Here is a 16831-nt window from a genome sequence, read left to right as displayed (position 1 = left end):
TTGTAGCACAGGGAGCTCAGCTCGGTGCTCTGTGATGACCTAGATAGGTGGGATTGGGGGGTGGGGTGGGAGGGAGGTCCAAGGGAGGGGGAGAATATATGTATATATCCTGATTCATGTAGCTGATTTCACTTCGTTGTACTGCAGAATCTAACAAAACATTGTAAAGCAACTATACTGCAATTAAAAAAAAAAAGTGTCAGGACCACAGGAAATTTACTCGTGATTTTATATTAAAGGACAGTCTCAACTTGAATTTATTCTTTTCTTCTCGAGATTTTTTACAACCAGATTCTGTTTGCTCTCTTTGTAAATTCTTTCTTCCCGGTAAGAATCATGTTTGTGAAAAAAACGACAACCGTTAGGTTTATAAGAAAAAAAAATGAGGCTGGTTCTTTCTTGATTTCATCTTTATGAATATAATTTTTTTCTGATTCCACTTTATTTTTGTCAGAATCCTTTTCAGTAATTTATTAATTCAGAAATATTTGTCTCTACTATGTGTCAAACAGATACTAAGAATATGGAAAAAGCATAAAACATGGTCACTGGCGTTTAGAGAAATCAGCAATCTCAGGGGGAAAACTAATGGAAAACCAAATGACTAATACAGAGTGCTGGGGGCAGCAGGGCTTATTTTTTACGCGGTGTTTGATTACTCTTACTAGGCTGTACATTATATCATTTTTTCAGTATCAGGTTGTGAGTTTTAAAAACTTTTTTTTTAAGTCTGGAGCACTTCTTCCATGTGCAAGCCGTTAATAAAAAAACATTTGGTGAACAAGTAAAATAACATCCAAGTTGAAAGTTCAAATGCCCAAGGTACTTCAAATTACTATCAGGATTATGTTTTTTAAAAAGCCAACAAAACCCAATCCAAAAATGGGCAGAAGACCTAAACAGACATTTCTCTGAAGAAGATATACAGATTGCCAACAAACATGAAAGGATGCTCAACATCACTAATCATTAGAGAAATGCAAATCAAAACTACAATTAGGTATCACCTCACACAAGTCAGAATGGCCATCATCAAAAAATCTACAAATGCTGGAGAGGGTATGGAGAAAAGGGAACCCTCTTTCACTGTTGGTGGGAATGTAAATTGATACAGCCACTATAGAGAACAATATGGAGGTTCCTTAAAAAACTAAAAATAGAACTACCATATGACCGAGCAATCCCAATACTGGGCATATACTCTGAGAAAACCGTAATTAAAAAAGAGTCATGTACCACAATGTTCATTGCAGCACTATCTACAATAGCCAGGACATGGAAGCAACCTAAGTGCCCATCGACAGATGAATGGATAAAGAAGATGTGGCACATATATACAATGAAATATTATTCAGCCATAAAAAGAAACAAAACTGAGTTATTTGTCGTGAGGTGGATGGACCTAGAGTCTGTTATACAGAGTGAAGTAAGTCAGAAAGAGAAACACAAATACAGTATGCTAACACATATATATGGAATCTAAAAAAAAAAAAAGGTTCTGACGAACCTAGGGGCAGCACAGGAATAAACACGCAGACGTAGAGAATGGACTTGAGGACACGGGGAGGGGGAAGGGTAAGCTGGGACGAAGTGATAGAGTAGCACTGACCTATACACACTACCAAATGTAAAGTAGATAGCAAGTGGGAAGCAGCTGCATAGCACAGGGAGATCAGCTCAGTGCTTTGTGACCACCTGGAGGGGTGGGATAGGGAAGGTGGGAGGGAGGCTCAAGAGGGAGGGGATATAGGGATGTACGTATGCATATAGTTGATTCACTTTGTTATACAGCAGAAACTAACACAACATTGTAAAGCAATTATAGTCCAATAAAGATGTTAAAAAAAATAAAAAGCAAACATAAGGAGCATCACAAGACCCTGTTAAGTGGACGTAAACAGGGGGAAAAGAAATAAGCTGTTTCCGCCCGGTTTCGAACCGGGGACCTTTCGCGTGTTAGGCGAACGTGATAACCACTACACTACGGAAACCCGCCTGCTGGAAATGCCTGAGAAAGTCCTCGGTATCGCTGTTGTAACGTGCAATTCACAAGCACTTAAAGGTAGGGTTAGCGTAACTTTTAACAGAAAGAACAATGAAAGCCCCCCAAAAAAGGAAAAATAACCGTATGTCCAGTTGAACAGTACTACCATCTCAAAAGTTGGAATTTGCATACACTTTTTTCAAAGCCCCTAGTTAGAAACCGGGCACCCGTTGGTTGCACTTTTTTTGGGTTTACTTTCTTCTACGGAAAAGAAGTGTTATATTAGTTTCTTTTCTTCGCGTTACGCTGTTGAGAGTCCCGGATGAGTTTCGGGGCTTTGGCCGGCTAGGAAGGGCTGGCCGCACGCGAATCCCGGAGTCCCGGCTCTCGCAGCCGGCGCAGCTCCGCGCAGCCCCAAACTCCCTAGCTGTTACTTAGCTAGCGAGAAAGCGATCCTTTCAGCCTCTGGTGGAGGGACGTGTCGTTAGCTCTTGAATTTCCTCCTCTGCTCTGTACTTGTTTTAAAATCTTCTACAGGGTGTGCAAAATTGAAGAGGTTAAAAAAGAAAATCAGACATCAAGAAGCACTTTTTTGGCACGCAACATGCATAAATTTTTCTAAGCCTGAGCTTCATATGACCTAAGGAATATCGTTTTTCCTGCAAAGAGGCAGACACATCCTTATGCCTAAACATCAAGAATTTTTAGGGAATGAGAATGAGCTTCCATATTACACCGGGGGCGGGGGGGTGGGGTGCGTAACCTGATGGGATTGCTTAAAAAATTTAAAAGTGAGATTATACTTTCTTGGTTTTGAGTACGTTTTGCTTAAAAAATTTAAAAGTGAGATTATACTTTTTTGGTTTTGAGTACGTTTTGCTTAGAAAACACGGGGAAAGAAACACAACAAAGTACTGCCCAGAATGTATAGAAATAATAATAAAAGTATTTAAAACCCACTTTAAGTCCTAGCACTTTTTCCTTTTCTCTTTTTAGAAGTTGACGAAATTCTCTTTTTAGAAGTTCAGAAGCATGAACCGTGCCTCCCCTGCTACGACACTTTACCCTGTCAAATCTCTCCACCTTTTTCCAGTTTCGAGGGTGCATTTCAGAGCTTCCCGCAGGCCCTTGGACAGACATCTATTAACCAGGATGTAATGACGTTGAGAAATAAAACTGTTTTTATGGCTCATGGAGGTATTAGAGAAAGCCTCTTGTGAAGGGTTAGATTTGTATCTAGCTTTTTGGGAAGAAAGTCAGGTTTTCCTGATATTGGTATTCCCGGATTCCAAGGGGGTGAAGAGTGGTCCAACCCGGGTGAGACGCAATCGTGGGTGGCACTTTAGAGTGCACCTTGCATCCATTGAGTACCCGGTCTGGGACTCCCCCCGCCTCCCCCGCAGCCCCCGGCTCCCACCAGCCCGGCTCAGGCCCCGCGGGGCCGTGCCGGGGTCTCTATGACGCGGCGTTCCAGGTCGTCGGACCGGCACATCACTTTCCCCGCTCTCCGCGCAGCCCGCAGCCAGGGCAGCCCAAGCGGCCGGGCGACAGGAGGCGGCGGCGGCATGAGCTACTACCAGCTACCGGTGGTGATCGACAACGGCTCAGGAGTGATCAAGGCGGGCCTGGCTGGGTCCCGGGAGCCCCAGTTTGTCTACCCGAACATTATAGGCCGCGCCAAAGGCCAGACCTGGGGGTCAGAGGGCGCGCAGGAAGTGTGCGTGGGAGACCAAGCGCAGCAGCGGAGAAGCTCACTTTCCATCAGGTACCGCCTTCTCCCGGCGGGCAGGACCCTCGTGGAGGCGAAGTAGGGGGAGCCCAGAGGAGGGGCCCGATACTGAGAGGAAGGATGAGAAGTGAGGAACAGGAAAGTCTCTGCCAGCTATCATTATTGCAAACGCTCGAGCCACAAATCTCTGAGGGTACCACATACCCAAAGAGTGAACATCACTTGCTCGCTCTATCTATTCAAATATATTCAAACGTACAAACACAATTATCGTTCATAAAATACAAGTTCATTTAGGAATGTTAATTCAAGGTACCTTTGTCTTCTGGGCTATTTGTTTTCAACTAACTGATATTAAAACTGTGAAGATTTCCCTATTTTTTTTTTTTTTTAAAGCCAAAAAGGGTATTCCAAAGAGGCAGGGAAGATGGAAAGCAACAAAAATTGCAGAGGAAGGTAGCTGGGCTATCTTTTGCTGGCAGTTACCATCTCTGAGAGGCTCTGGCGGACACTGCCCATAAAGGGCTACTGGTAATAAATATGGGGATTAACCCATGTTTGAAGAGAGTAGACACTGGAAAAATGTAAAGCTGCCATTTATCTTATTGCTTTTCCTACAGCTACCCAGTGGAGCGTGGTCTCATTACTTGCTGGGGGGACATGGAGATCATGTGGAAGCATATCTATGACGATAACCTGAAGCTAAGGCCCTGTGATGGCCCAGTCTTGATTACAGAGTCAGCACTGAACCCACTGGCCAACAGGCAATGGGTCACTGAAGTATTTTTTGAGCATCTGGAGGTTCCTGCCTTCTATATGTCCATCCAGGAGGTGCTAGCTCTCTTTGCTGCTGGCTTCACAACTGGCTTTGTGCTGAATTCAGGTGCTGGGGTTACCCAGTGTGTACCCATCTTTGAGGGTTACTGTCTGCCTCATAGTGTCCAGCAGCTAGATCTGGCAGGTCTTGACCTTACCAACTACCTCATGATGCTGTTGAAGGAGCATGGCATCATGCTGCTTAGTGCTTCACACAGAAAGATTGTCACAGACATTAAGGAAAACTATTGTTATGTGGCAATGAACTTTGAAGAGGAAAAGGCCAAGAAAGCTGATTGTATAGAGAAGGTTTACCAACTACCTGATGGGAAGACACTCAGACTCCATGACCAGCTCTTTCATTGTCCAGAGGCCCTCTTCTCTCCAAGTCTCATGCATCTTGAGACCCCTGGCATTGATAAGATGTGCTTCAGCAGCATAATGAAATGTGATACAGATCTGAGGAATTCCTTTTTCTCCAATATTATCCTTGCTGGGGGATCAACCTCTTTCCCTGGTTTAGATAAGCGGCTAGTTAAAGATATAGCAAAGGTGGTGCCTGCCAACACCCCTGTGCAGGTTATTGCTCCCCCAGAAAGGAGAATATCAGTGTGGATGGGAGGCTCTGTTCTTGCATCCCTCTCTGCCTTCCAGGACATGTGGATCACCGCTGCAGAATTTAAAGAAATCGGACCCAACATAGTGCACCAAAGATGCTTCTGAATACAGATAAAATGGTTAGAAGAAAATGTTGTGAGTAAATGTGACAGAAAACTTTGGATATTATATGTTGCGGGGAGAACAAAATATTTCAGTTATTGGAAGGTCCATGTCTCTTTTGCATTTCTATAATGGGGGCAAATAATGATGAAGCAGTCAAATAACATATTTATTGAGTAGAACCAAATTAAATGTTAGAGGAGACATTACTCTTTTAATTTTAGTTATTTGGCTGTGCCGGGTCTTAGTTGCAGCATGCATCTGGGATCTAGTTCCCTGACCAGGGATGGAAGCCGGGCCGCCTACATGGGAGCGTGGAGTCTTAACCACTGCACCACCAGAGAAGTCCTGAGAAGATGTTATTATTTACCTTGTAGATCTTACACTTCCTTTGGAGGGAGAGAGCAATTTGTGGTACAACATGATATGTGCCAAATGAGTGATACAGATTGAAGGTTGTTGAAGTTTATGGAAGGAAGGTGGCTATAAGGGAAGATTTCATAGCAGAGGTATGCCATCATGAATGGGGTGGCATTAGGATGGTGTGGGAGCATAATAAAAGAGGGCAGATATTCAGAAGAGCATAGTGGAAATGAGCAAGAAGCTAGATATGAGGATGAACAAAGCATATTCAAGGCATGTTTAATACACTGGTTTTGTTAAAATGAAGAGCCCATATTGAACAGACTAAGAGCAATGACTAGGAAGGCAAATTAAGGCCAGAGACTGGAAGGCTTTGTTTTAAATGTCCTATAGGCAAAAAGGAACCATTAAAGATTTGAAAACAGGAGACATAAGGAAATTAGGATGAATGTGGTGGTAGTTTAGAGGATAAATTGGACTGGGAAAGGCCCTGGAGATTCAGTGATCAATTAGAAAGTTGTCAGTGTAGATATAAAGTAGTCAAGTCTTATACTCAAGATTATAAGCAATAGGAATTAAAAAGAAGAAATTATGAAAAACTGACAAGTCTTGGTGCCTAATTAGTTATGAAGGGGAAAGAAGGGTCTGAAATGACAAAGGTAGCTGAGAGAATGATGGCAGTGTTGACATAACTCGAAGTATGTAGTATCTGCTCTATGCAAAGCACCGTGCTAAGTGCAGTAGTGCTAAATCAGGAGTCAGATTGTGTCCTTAAGAAGCCAGCAGTCCAGTGTGAGAGGTGAAATTCATACTTTAACTGCAATAATATAAGGTGAAAAGTGATTTAGTGTTCTAAGAGAAGTATAAAATGGGACTCATAGGAGGGAAAACAACTTAAAGGCTCAGGGAAGGCTTTTGGGGGCTGGGCTTGAAGTTGAAATTTAAACCTAATAGAGTGCCCGTCCTTCTGAATTTAGGGGCAGTATATGTGGGTTCAGGTCCAGGCCCTGCCACCTACCGGCTGCATGATTTAAACAAATCGTTTAAACATTTTGAAGATCAATTTCCTCATTAATAAGTGGGGTTGCTAATCCTAATCCTTATCTGTCTCACAGGGTCCTTATGAAATACAAATGAGATAACGTCTCTATGGGAACTTGCAAAATGTTATTTTTTACTTACAGAATTAGACAATTTATAGGTCCAGCTCATGCTACTTCCTCCATAGTCAAAATCGATTATTTGTATCCTTCAGCACATTATATTACTTGTACTTTTATTGACCACTTAATTTATGCAGCCTTATCTTTTGGTTTGCTTGTCTTTCTCCCTTACTAGATATGTGCTTAAAGGACAGGGATTGTGGGCTTTCTCTTTTCATCTCTGTCCCCTTCCCTGATGACTTCTGTGGTGCACTCCCAGTAGATATGCAGATATATAGAATTGACCAGAAGCACACTGATGGCAGAGGGAACATTAGGGCAAAGCCTCCAAGGTGTAAAAATCATGGCAATGTACAAGCAGCAGGAAGTAATTCAGTTTGGCCTGAAGCATTTGTGAAGAGGTGCATTTCATTCTTTGAAATGTGTTTATCATTTTAGTGATTGTAAGCAAAACTACTAGATTGGATAAGGTGTAGAAAATGATTATCTGAGAGCAGTTTGAATAGTCGATGCTGTACTCACTAGAGTCACAAGCACTGTAGAGAGAATTGTTGCAGGAAGGGGGACCCCTTCCAGGGCCCGGGAGTGGGCTCTTGTCTAACACTCGGAAATGAATAGTCCGAGGAGACACACATGCTGACAAAGCAAGAGGCTTTATTGGGAAGGGGCGGCGGGGCGGAGAGCAGCAGGGTAAGGGAACACAGGAGAACTGCTCTGCCACGTGGCTCGCAGTCTCGGGTTTTATGGTAATTGGGTTGATTTCTGGGTTGTCTCTGGCGAATCACTCTGACTCAGGATCCTTCCTGGTGGCACACGCATCACTCAGCCAAGATGGATTCTAGCGAGAAGGATTCTGGGAGGTTGGTACAACACATGGACTGGAGTCTCCTCTCTCCTTTTGACCTTTCCCAAATTCTTCCGGTTGGTGGTAGCTTGTTAGTTCCGCATTCCTTACCAGGACCTCCTGCTTAAGATAGCTCTTGCAAGTGGTTACTATGGTACCTGGCCGGGGCAGGCGGTTTCAGTCAGTGGTTCCCCTAACAGAATGATCCCAACCCCCCTCACTTTAGAATTCTTAAAGTGCTTTTTTCCTAAAAGAAATTTCGGCTAAGCTGTTTAGATACATTTGTCTAATTTAAACTTCAGCATCCCAGAGAGATGGGCAAGACAAATAGTATTCCCATTTACAAATTAAGAAGTTGAGATGTAAAGAGATTAAGAGATGTAAATTTAAAGTGATCTCCAAAGTAGCTTGCTAGGTTAGGCAGGCGCATGGTCCTTAACTGTGGTTTCTTAGGCAGTTAACCCAACAACTAGCCTGGAATATTCTGTACAGACTCTAGCCTCTTCATTGGGGTCATAGATGATCCTTTTCAGGTAATCTAGGGAAAGGAAATAAAATGTGAAATTTCCGTTTAGTTATATTTTCCCCTATCTTAAATCATACCAAACCAACCCCCTTAACATTTTACTTTTCTTTCAGATCGCGGTGCCAATAGCGACAACTCCATGAAGTTCACCCAATTGAAGAGTTCAACTTTTAAGATTAGCCAGTTATATGAAAAACAGCATGTACCGGCCAATATAAAAACCTGCTACAATTTATGGTGCATTGTTCTTTTTTAACACAACCACGACACAACATTAAAGCAAAGTCAATGACTGAAAAGCCTTTATTTCCTAATAAAAGGGAGATTCAGTCCTCAATGTTGAGATCGAGGAGGGAGTAGTTATACGTAGTAAAACAACCTCTGCTCAAGAAGTTGAAGAGTAGGCTTTCTAAGGAAGGGAACAGGTCAGGATCGCGGAGGCAGCCCAATGAACCAAGCCAAGATTCTGTTCGGGAATCTATTTTGGTAAAGTTCTCTAACAAACGTGATGATCCGAACTGAGAATCACTGTTTTGGCCCTACAATTTTTGTATGAACTCCACTTCTTTAAGATAGTAACGTGCACCTCGCCTGGTCTGTAAGGGATGGAAAACAGCGCTAAGAAGCATTCAAGTTAGTTTTCAAATTACAAGTTAATTCGCCTCAAGAAAAGACCCAAATCCTCCCGTAGGGAACGTGTGGGTGGGGCGGCGATTGTCCTCATGGCCGGAAACAGAACTTTTGAAAAAAAATGTTGCGAGACCGGCTCTCGCGAGAGCCGTGGCGGGAGGGTCCCAGCCAATCCGCGCAGGTGGCGGCCGCTCCCTTTATAAGGAGACGCTGGAGGAGGCGCTGTGGGTTGCGGAGGGTGGGCCCGGGAGTGGTGGCTGCCGTCTTTTGTCTAACCCTAATTGAGACTGGCGTAGGTGCTGCGCTTTTGCTCCCCGCGCGCTGTTTTTCTCGCTGACTTTCAGCGGGCGGAAAAGCCTCGGCCTACCGCCATCAACCATCCAGACTGAAGCAAACAAAAAATGTCAGCCGCTGGCTCGCTCACCTCTCCCGGGAACCTGCGTGGCTCGTCCGCCCAGGCCCCGCGCCCCGCCTGAGGCCGCGGTCGGCCCGGGGCTTCTCCGGAGGCGCCCACTGCCGCCGCGAAGAGTTGGGCTCTGTCAGCCGCGGGTCGCTTGGGGGGCCGAGGCGAGGCTCTTACCGCAGGGAAAGGAACGGAGCCGGTCCCCGCGCGCGGTGCGCTTCCCTGAGCCGTGGGACGTGCACCCGGGACTCGGCTCAGACACTTGCAGCTGGAGGAGCTGCGGGGGTGGGGCACGGGCAGTCTGCTTCTCCTTGGAAGGAGGGACTCCGTTCGTGCGCGTCCGTCTCCCTCGCCGTCAGTGGTGGGCCTGTGGGCCTCCAAACTTGCAGATTGGACCACAGTGCGTGCAAATCAACTGTCAGAAGGACACGTGGAGGCATCTCCAAAATTGGTCCAAATGAATGGGCAGTTAGCCTAATAGCCAGCTAGCCGTTCCTGTGTAGGGCTTTTTTGTCCTCCCCCTCCTCTGGTTTTGTTGCCCTTTATCATAGTATCACAACGCAGTTCCTGCTCTGCGGATTTTGTCGAGGTTTTTGCCTCTTCCAAAGTAGATCACGATCAGTCCCGACAATCGGATATGGAAGAGCAGTGATTGTTTTTTTGTGAGATTATTAAACACTTAATATTTGTTAACTGGAAGATCTAGTCTGTTCTTAAAACAGTGGAAATTCTGTTCCTTAATGGTCGTTGCTTTTCGTCTTTGTCTCCGTCTTTGGATGCAAAGTATTAAGTGGTGACAGAAAAGTGTACGAAGAAATATATATCCCCCCCCCCCCAAGAATTGGGTCAGGTTTCTTTGCCCGGGGTGGGGGGGGGAAGAAAAGAAAAAGGCCCATTAGGAAACAATCAACAGGTCATTCTGCCCATTTGTCTCCGAAACCTAACTTCCAGGTTTATGTGGGAATTGAAGTCAGTGCCTTCACTTCCTTGAGACAGCCATTCTGGCGGCAATCGCTGGGAGAGAGAGTACCCAGCAGCCTGAATTATAAAGGCAAATTATCAGTGTGATATCCAGCCTGGAGCTGGACCCGAAAATGGAAAAGAAAAATCAGGACCATGTCGGTATATACATGAACGTGTCTAGCATTTCATCCTGTTGCCTGAAGTAGGTCCCTCAGTGTCGTCTAATACAATTCTTAGCCTGCAGTTAAGAAATGTGAAAAACCTGGACTGCACTGTTTCTGGTAATGTTCTCTAAGAAGGAAAACGTTTTCCCATCAGCATGGTTTTGTGGAAAGAACATGGGGTAAGTTAGTGAATGACGTTCTAGTTCTGACTTTGCCAAAGATTTTTCTTGGTTTTTCAGGTAACTCAGCTAGCTTCACTAAACTTCCATTTACTCAGAAAGTGACCTTTTAAGATCGTTTTTGAAGACTGCCAGGGTTCCTTGAACTAGAAATAAATAGATGTCTTTTGTTCTTGCTCCATCTAGTGGTACTTTTGCTTCTCCACATATACAAAATTTGTGATGGAGTCTACCGTGAGGCAAGGATGGCCATTTACTGGGGAGAAGGTTCCCACCTACTGGGGAGAAGGCTCTTTTTTTTTTCTTTTTTGCTTTCGGCCTCCTGAGGCCTGCAGGGTTTCCCAAACCCATGCCGCCTGCAGTGGAAGCCCGTAGTCTTAACCACTGGACTGCCAGGGAAGTCCCTCTCTCTCTCATTTTTAAAAAAGAAAGTAGTGATTTAATAAAGACAATTTAAAAGACCACAGCCGTTTTCTAGTTCTTATACTTGAAATCCTCTCCTTGACAAATGTCTTGTAAACATTCCAAAGGAAAATCCTCAGTATTATGAACATTTGATATATTTTTTTCTGTTTTGGCAGAATGATTCTCTTCATTAAATTATATAATTTTGGAGCAAGAAGGGGCCATAGAGTTCAACCAATGAGATAAGTTACATGACAACATTTTGGAGATAATAATTATGGCAAATGTGACTTCTTATTGCTACAAGATTTGAGTCCCTCTACCAGATGAAGAAACTCCCTTGGCTAAGTTAATTTTTTGCGGAGTTGGGACCAGCAGTTAGCCCCCTGAACTTTAAAGTCCAGTGTTCTGTTTACTGTGTGGCACCTTAATGCTGCATTGGCTTGCCTGGGAAAGATGATTAGTGTTAGCTCCACCACCATTTTCTGGTTTAAAATAAAATAACATCTTTAAAGGTTACTTGCCTGTGAGCTTAGTTTTCATCCCCTGCTCTCTTCCCTCCACAACCTTCTTTGATAGGATTTTGTGCTGGAAAGTCCATTGTGTGTTTCACTAGCTTACAAGTACAGTTTACTCTTGTTATTTGTGGTAGTATGCTCTATAAAGTCACCTTAACACTGAATTAGTGAATATGAAACCATTTCTCCTAGGGGAAATACAAGATTAGGTTCCTGAGAGCCTCTAGTCACATCATTTTCATCAACTGATCAATGAATAATCTTGTTTTATGTGTGTTTCTATTTAAGGACACCTTATTTAATATATATTATTTATTCATTAACATTGAACTCATATTCAACAACACTGTATGTAGCTCTTGCCTGTATATGAGCTTATCTACACATATATTTTCTGTAGGCATATCACAGCCTTCTTTCACTTAGGAACACCAGACAGCACTTCAGCACTATACTTGGGGTCATTTTAAACAGCAAAATCATCAACAAGCACAAAAATGAAAAAAAAAAAAAAGTGCCACTAAATAGATCACAAAAAGGGCACTTGCTTACAGTGTTGTTTTTGGAATAAGTAGGCAGCGTGTCCCCTTGTTGGACCTCAGTGGGGAAACTTTGTGTCAAGTGACTCAAATTTTTCACTGCTCAGCATGTGTCCATGAATGACTGTAAAAACGCTGTAGCTATTGATTTTGGGGTTACAAATAAATTTTAGTAGGTGGATTTACAAATATGGAATCTGCGAATATTGAGGATTGCCTATACTTCAAGGTCTTTGCAACCCCTGTACCTGAGAGAGACTGCATGTATCCACATGGCCCCGGAAGTACTTGGGGCTGATTTCATGCCTTTAACATTATTTAAACAGTGATTTGCAAAGGGTTTTAATGGGGGAAGGGGTAAATGAAATTTGAAAATAACTATTTGTCTCATTTATTTATTTTTAGTTACTTATGATGAATTTCAAATAATAAAGGAGAATGTGAGAATTTAATGCTCGTGAAGGAAGTTATAGCTTTAAAAATATTGAGAAACATGGGTTTTGTTTTGTCTTTAGAAAGAGAGGCTTCTTTTCCAAGGTCCTGGGTTGGCTATAGTTTTTGATTCTGAGGATAAGGTGAGTTTTAATTTAGTTTGTCCTGGTTCTGCAGTCAAAAATTCCATATTGGCCTGGCTCAAGACATAAGAGACAAATAGAAGACACCTGCACCCTCACTCACACAAAGTGTAGAGGAAAAGTAGTTTTAAATTAAACTAAGGTGAGGATGAAATGACAAAAGGTAATTGTCATTCCTTCCCCATTTATTCTTTTAAGGTAATAATGTGTGATGGAAGTAAAAACAGCAAAAATACCCAAGGCTTAGGCCAAGGTTTGCAAATTTAAATGTCTGCAGTGCACCAGAAGGAAACAAAAGGAGTGAATCACACCAAGAATAAAGACTGTGGAGATGGTGGGGGAAATATCCCTTTTACAGGGGAAGCAGCCTTGTGGGAACGGAGGCCTAAAATTGGAAATATTTCAGGGGGAGACAAAAAGTTTAGTTTATGTGAAGACTGATTTTAAAATGTTGATAGTTAATTTAAAATAAAATTACATATTGTGTGTGTATAATAAAGAATTTGGATGGCTTTTATTCCTCAGTCCTGAGAAGTAGCTTCCATATCCTTGGAATTTCCTGATTGGTAGGAGTGCCTTTCTTATTCCTGGTGGGCCCCTCAGACAACACCTAATAGCTTATGGGATGACCTAGATGGGACTGGTCACATCAACAAGACCAAACATGTCCTTATCAGCCAGACCTCCTAGGAGAGGAGTGGGGCTAGAGACTGACTAATGACTCAACCAATCATGCTGACATAATGAAGTCCCAGTCAAAACTCTGGAAACTTTGAAGCTTGGGTGAGGAAGCTTCACATTGGGGACCCTCCCAGACCTCACCCTGTACATCTCTCTCTTTGGCTGGTTTGGATTTGAATCCTTTTTCTATAATAAAACTGTAATCATAAGTATAGCACTTTTCTGAGTTCTGCGAGTCATTCTAGTGAATTATCTAACCTGAGGGGTTAGCCAGCTGAATTGTAGCCAGCTGGTCAGAAGTGAGGATGGCTTGGGGAACCCCAAACTTTAAGCTGGTGTCTGAAGTAAGGGCAGTCTTGTGGAGAACTGTGTCCTTAACCTGTGAAGTTTGACCTAACTTGGGTGTTGGTGTCAGAAGTCATTGCAATGGGCCACTCAAAATACCTTTTGAGGAAAAATCTGGCCCATCATAGCTACTAATCTGTGACCTTTGGCCTACACAAATTGGATGATACCAGAAGTCAGGAATGATTTTCCCAGAAGTATGGGAGTTTGGGCCATCCCACCAGTTAAAGGCTTATGCAAGATAATTGTACGTGAAAGGAGGCTATGCTCTTAGCATCTTTTATAGGCCCCTGGGAATATCACTAAAGACAGAAATTTCAAAATAAATCTTTAATAATATTCTGAAAATAGAACTGGAACTCCTCCCCCACATATAGGACTTAGGACACCTACGGTATTTGCTCTTATGAATCAGCCTGAGGGATAGGCCTGTCCTTCAGTGTCCATTCTGTCAGATCCTGGTGGGGCTGTGAGTACAACAGGGGAGAGCAAAATCTGACTATAAGTTGGATCTGTTTCTTTTACTTTAACCTTTGCTTCCTGTTGCTTTTGTTCACTAAAAGGATACTGTCTATACACAATGGCCTGCCTCAGGGATCACTGCCCCTCTGCCTGAATGTTAAACAAAAGTGCCTTTGTTCAGGGAAACATCCTGACCCTGTCCACCTGTGGATGGCTGAAGAAAGAAGAAATTAACACATCCCCTCCTCAAGGCTGACCATTCCAGGGGACATATGTAATATCTTATGGCCTTCTTACTTTACTTCCTCCCCCTCTCTGTTCTATAAAAGAAACTGGCATCCAAACCCCAGTAAGATGGTTTTTCAGAGACACTAGTCTGCCATCTTCTTGGTCTGCCAACTTTCCAAATAAAGTCGTATTCCTTATCTCAACACCTCATCTCCCAACTCATTGTCCTGTCATGCAGCAAGCAGAGAGAGCTTGGACTTGGTAACATGAGGAGGCTTATACCATCACTTGGTGGAATTGAGGCCATTTCTCCCATACCCTTCCTCCACCTTGGTTTAGATCTCCCTTCTTAGAAAGTCATCACAGTGTGCAGTATTGAAACCAAGCAGGACCCTGTGGGGCTCCTGGGTACAAATCCTTTCTGTGTTGCCCATTTCTGTTAGGTTGGCCAAAAAGTTCATTCCGGTATTTCCATAACATCTTTTTTTTTTTTGGCTGCATTGGGTCTTTGTTGATGCACATGGGCTTTCTCTAGTTGTGGCGAGTGGTGGCTACTCTTCGTTGCGGGCTTCTCATTGCAGTGGGTTCTATTGTTGTGGAGCACAGGTTCTAGGCACACGGGCTTCAGTAGTTGCAGCATGCGGGCTCAGTAGTTGTGGCTCGTGGGCTCTAGAGCGCAGGCTCAGTAGTTGCACAGGCTTAGTTGCTCCGCGGTATGTGAGATCTTCCCGGACCAGTGATCGAACCCATGTCCCCTGCATTGGCAAGCGGATTCTTAACCACTGCGCCACCAGGGAAGTCCCTTCCGTAACATCTTATGGAAAAACCCCAACACACTTTTTGGCCAACCCAATAGTTAGTAGGAAATAGGCTTCACTCAGCCTCCAGGAACTTCCCTGAGCTTCAAAGGGCAGGTTCAAACAGTTGCTAATCAGGGAGGAGAGAGAATGCAGAAACAAGGGAGGAGCAGTCAAGAAACAATAGTGTAGCCTTGGGGCAGGGTCCCGGTTCCTCCTCAAGGAATATTTATAACAATATCTTTGAGTTCTTCTGCAGAACTAAGGCCCCCACCCAGGTGGAGGATGGTAAGTTCAGACTGAGCACAAGATTCCTGGAGCACCACCCTGGGTTACCTCACCACCAACCAATCAGAAGAAAGTCATACACCCTGCAGCCCTCATCCCAAATTTTGCCTATAAGAACTCTTCCCCCAAAACCAATTGGGAGTTCAGGTGGGAGCACAAGCCACCAGTTCTCTTTTCTTGGCCCTGCAATACACCTTCCTCTGCTCCAAACTCTGACGTTTTGGTTTATTTGGCCTCACTCTGCAACACGCACACAAACTTTGTTTGATAACAGTATCTTCAAATTCTCATTTCTTCCTTGAGAGAAAAAGGAAACAGGAAGAAATGGTCAAACAATTTTAGCCTGGGTTCTGACCTGGCCAGAAGAATCTAGTATAAAAGTCACCCAACTTCAGATTCCACATTTATTAAATGGATATACTAAGACTTACCTTTAATGGCTTTATTAAAGAGGAGAGGTAGGTCTTATTCTCATAGTTTGCAAGGAATGATTTTACAGCTCTCTGATAGGAGCATTGTGGCTACTCCAGCAGAAAGTGGTTTTGATTTGTGTTGGGTATACAGGTAAAGGATGTTGGGTATACAGGTAAAGGATGCGTGGATAAGGGTGGAAGTGCTAATGTCAAGTTTTCTATATAACACTGATTATGAACTTGGTGCACATCTGCAATAAGACATGTTGTTCTAGGGACTTCCATGGTGATCCAGTGGTTAAAATTCCATGCTTCCACTGCAGGGGGCACGGGTTCAATCCCTGATTAAGAAACTGAGATCCAGCATGCTTCACGGCTGGCCAAAAAAAAAATAAAGTTGTTCTAGATGATGTTCACTATCCTATATTTTGTCTTGAGAGTTGTAGGTTTTTACTTTGGTGATATTTATGTGTGTACCATGGCTGTCTATGTTAGAAATGTTAAAATGAATAATTATAGATATTTAAAGCAATTCTAGGAAAACCCATCAGAAAAAAAATACAGCAATGAAGAAATAAAAATACTGAATTTTTATGTCAATTTTTGAACGAGGATATTATAGCTAAAATGAAAAGCATTATTTATAGATGTCACTTGCAGAAAATAGTTGAATTCATCTCACCATTATTTAGAAAGTAAGTAGCTTACTAAAGTGAACCAAGTGACTTATTTTCAACCTTGGGAGAAAAACTCAATTAAAGCTGCAGTTGAACTATAATGGCACCAAGGAGTTCAACTCGACCTCATATGCCAGATGATAATCATCTTTCAAGTGTACAAACAAGGAAGCATAGTTATCAAAGAATGAGAAATACATTTGTTCAAAGACCATTTACTGCTTTAACAAGAGGTGAAAGCTTGCCAGAAATGTATAAACACCTAACACGGTGCTATTCATAGGCTTAACATGTTCAAAGACTTGGGGGGCAATTTAAAAATATCTTTGAAGTTGTGGGTATTCATCATCATATCTAATAATGCTTACTTTCTAGAGCCCCTCTCTAAGGAGGGCAAAGCAATTTATCTGACTTATTTT

The 16831-nt window shown here is 43.0% G+C and overlaps 1 protein-coding gene and 1 long non-coding RNA gene across 4 annotated transcripts; one reads left to right on the top strand and one right to left on the bottom strand.

The window, feature by feature from the left end:
- The first annotated feature begins 3407 nt into the window (after window positions 1–3407).
- On the top strand, window positions 3408–9193 carry ACTRT3 (actin related protein T3). 3 transcript variants are annotated; one of them, XM_082460840.1, is made up of 3 exons: window positions 3408–3749; window positions 4334–5266; window positions 8259–9193. In XM_082460840.1, exons 1-2 carry the CDS (start codon window positions 3442–3444, stop codon window positions 5250–5252), a joined length of 1227 nt encoding a protein of 408 aa, XP_082316966.1. In that variant the 5' UTR covers window positions 3408–3441; the 3' UTR covers window positions 5253–5266; window positions 8259–9193. The 3 variants fall into 3 exon arrangements, with proteins under 3 accessions (XP_082316966.1, XP_082316965.1, XP_082316964.1); XM_082460839.1 differs by having other exon boundaries at window positions 4334–5282; XM_082460838.1 differs by lacking the exon at window positions 8259–9193 and having other exon boundaries at window positions 4334–5502.
- LOC309660343 lies at window positions 7410–15886 on the bottom strand. Its single transcript, XR_014263356.1, has 2 exons — window positions 9200–15886; window positions 7410–8157 (listed from the first exon to the last, which is right to left on the bottom strand). It is a non-coding gene; the product is annotated as an uncharacterized lncRNA (long non-coding RNA).
- Between the last annotated feature and the right edge of the window lie 945 nt (window positions 15887–16831).

The sequence above is a fragment of the Balaenoptera physalus genome (assembly GCF_965194825.1).
Source record: "Balaenoptera physalus genome assembly, chromosome: 4".
In the NCBI taxonomy this organism is placed as follows: Eukaryota; Metazoa; Chordata; class Mammalia; order Artiodactyla; family Balaenopteridae; genus Balaenoptera; species Balaenoptera physalus.
The sequence above is the reverse complement of the archived record's forward strand: the minus strand, read 5'-3'. Positions and strand labels throughout refer to the sequence as shown.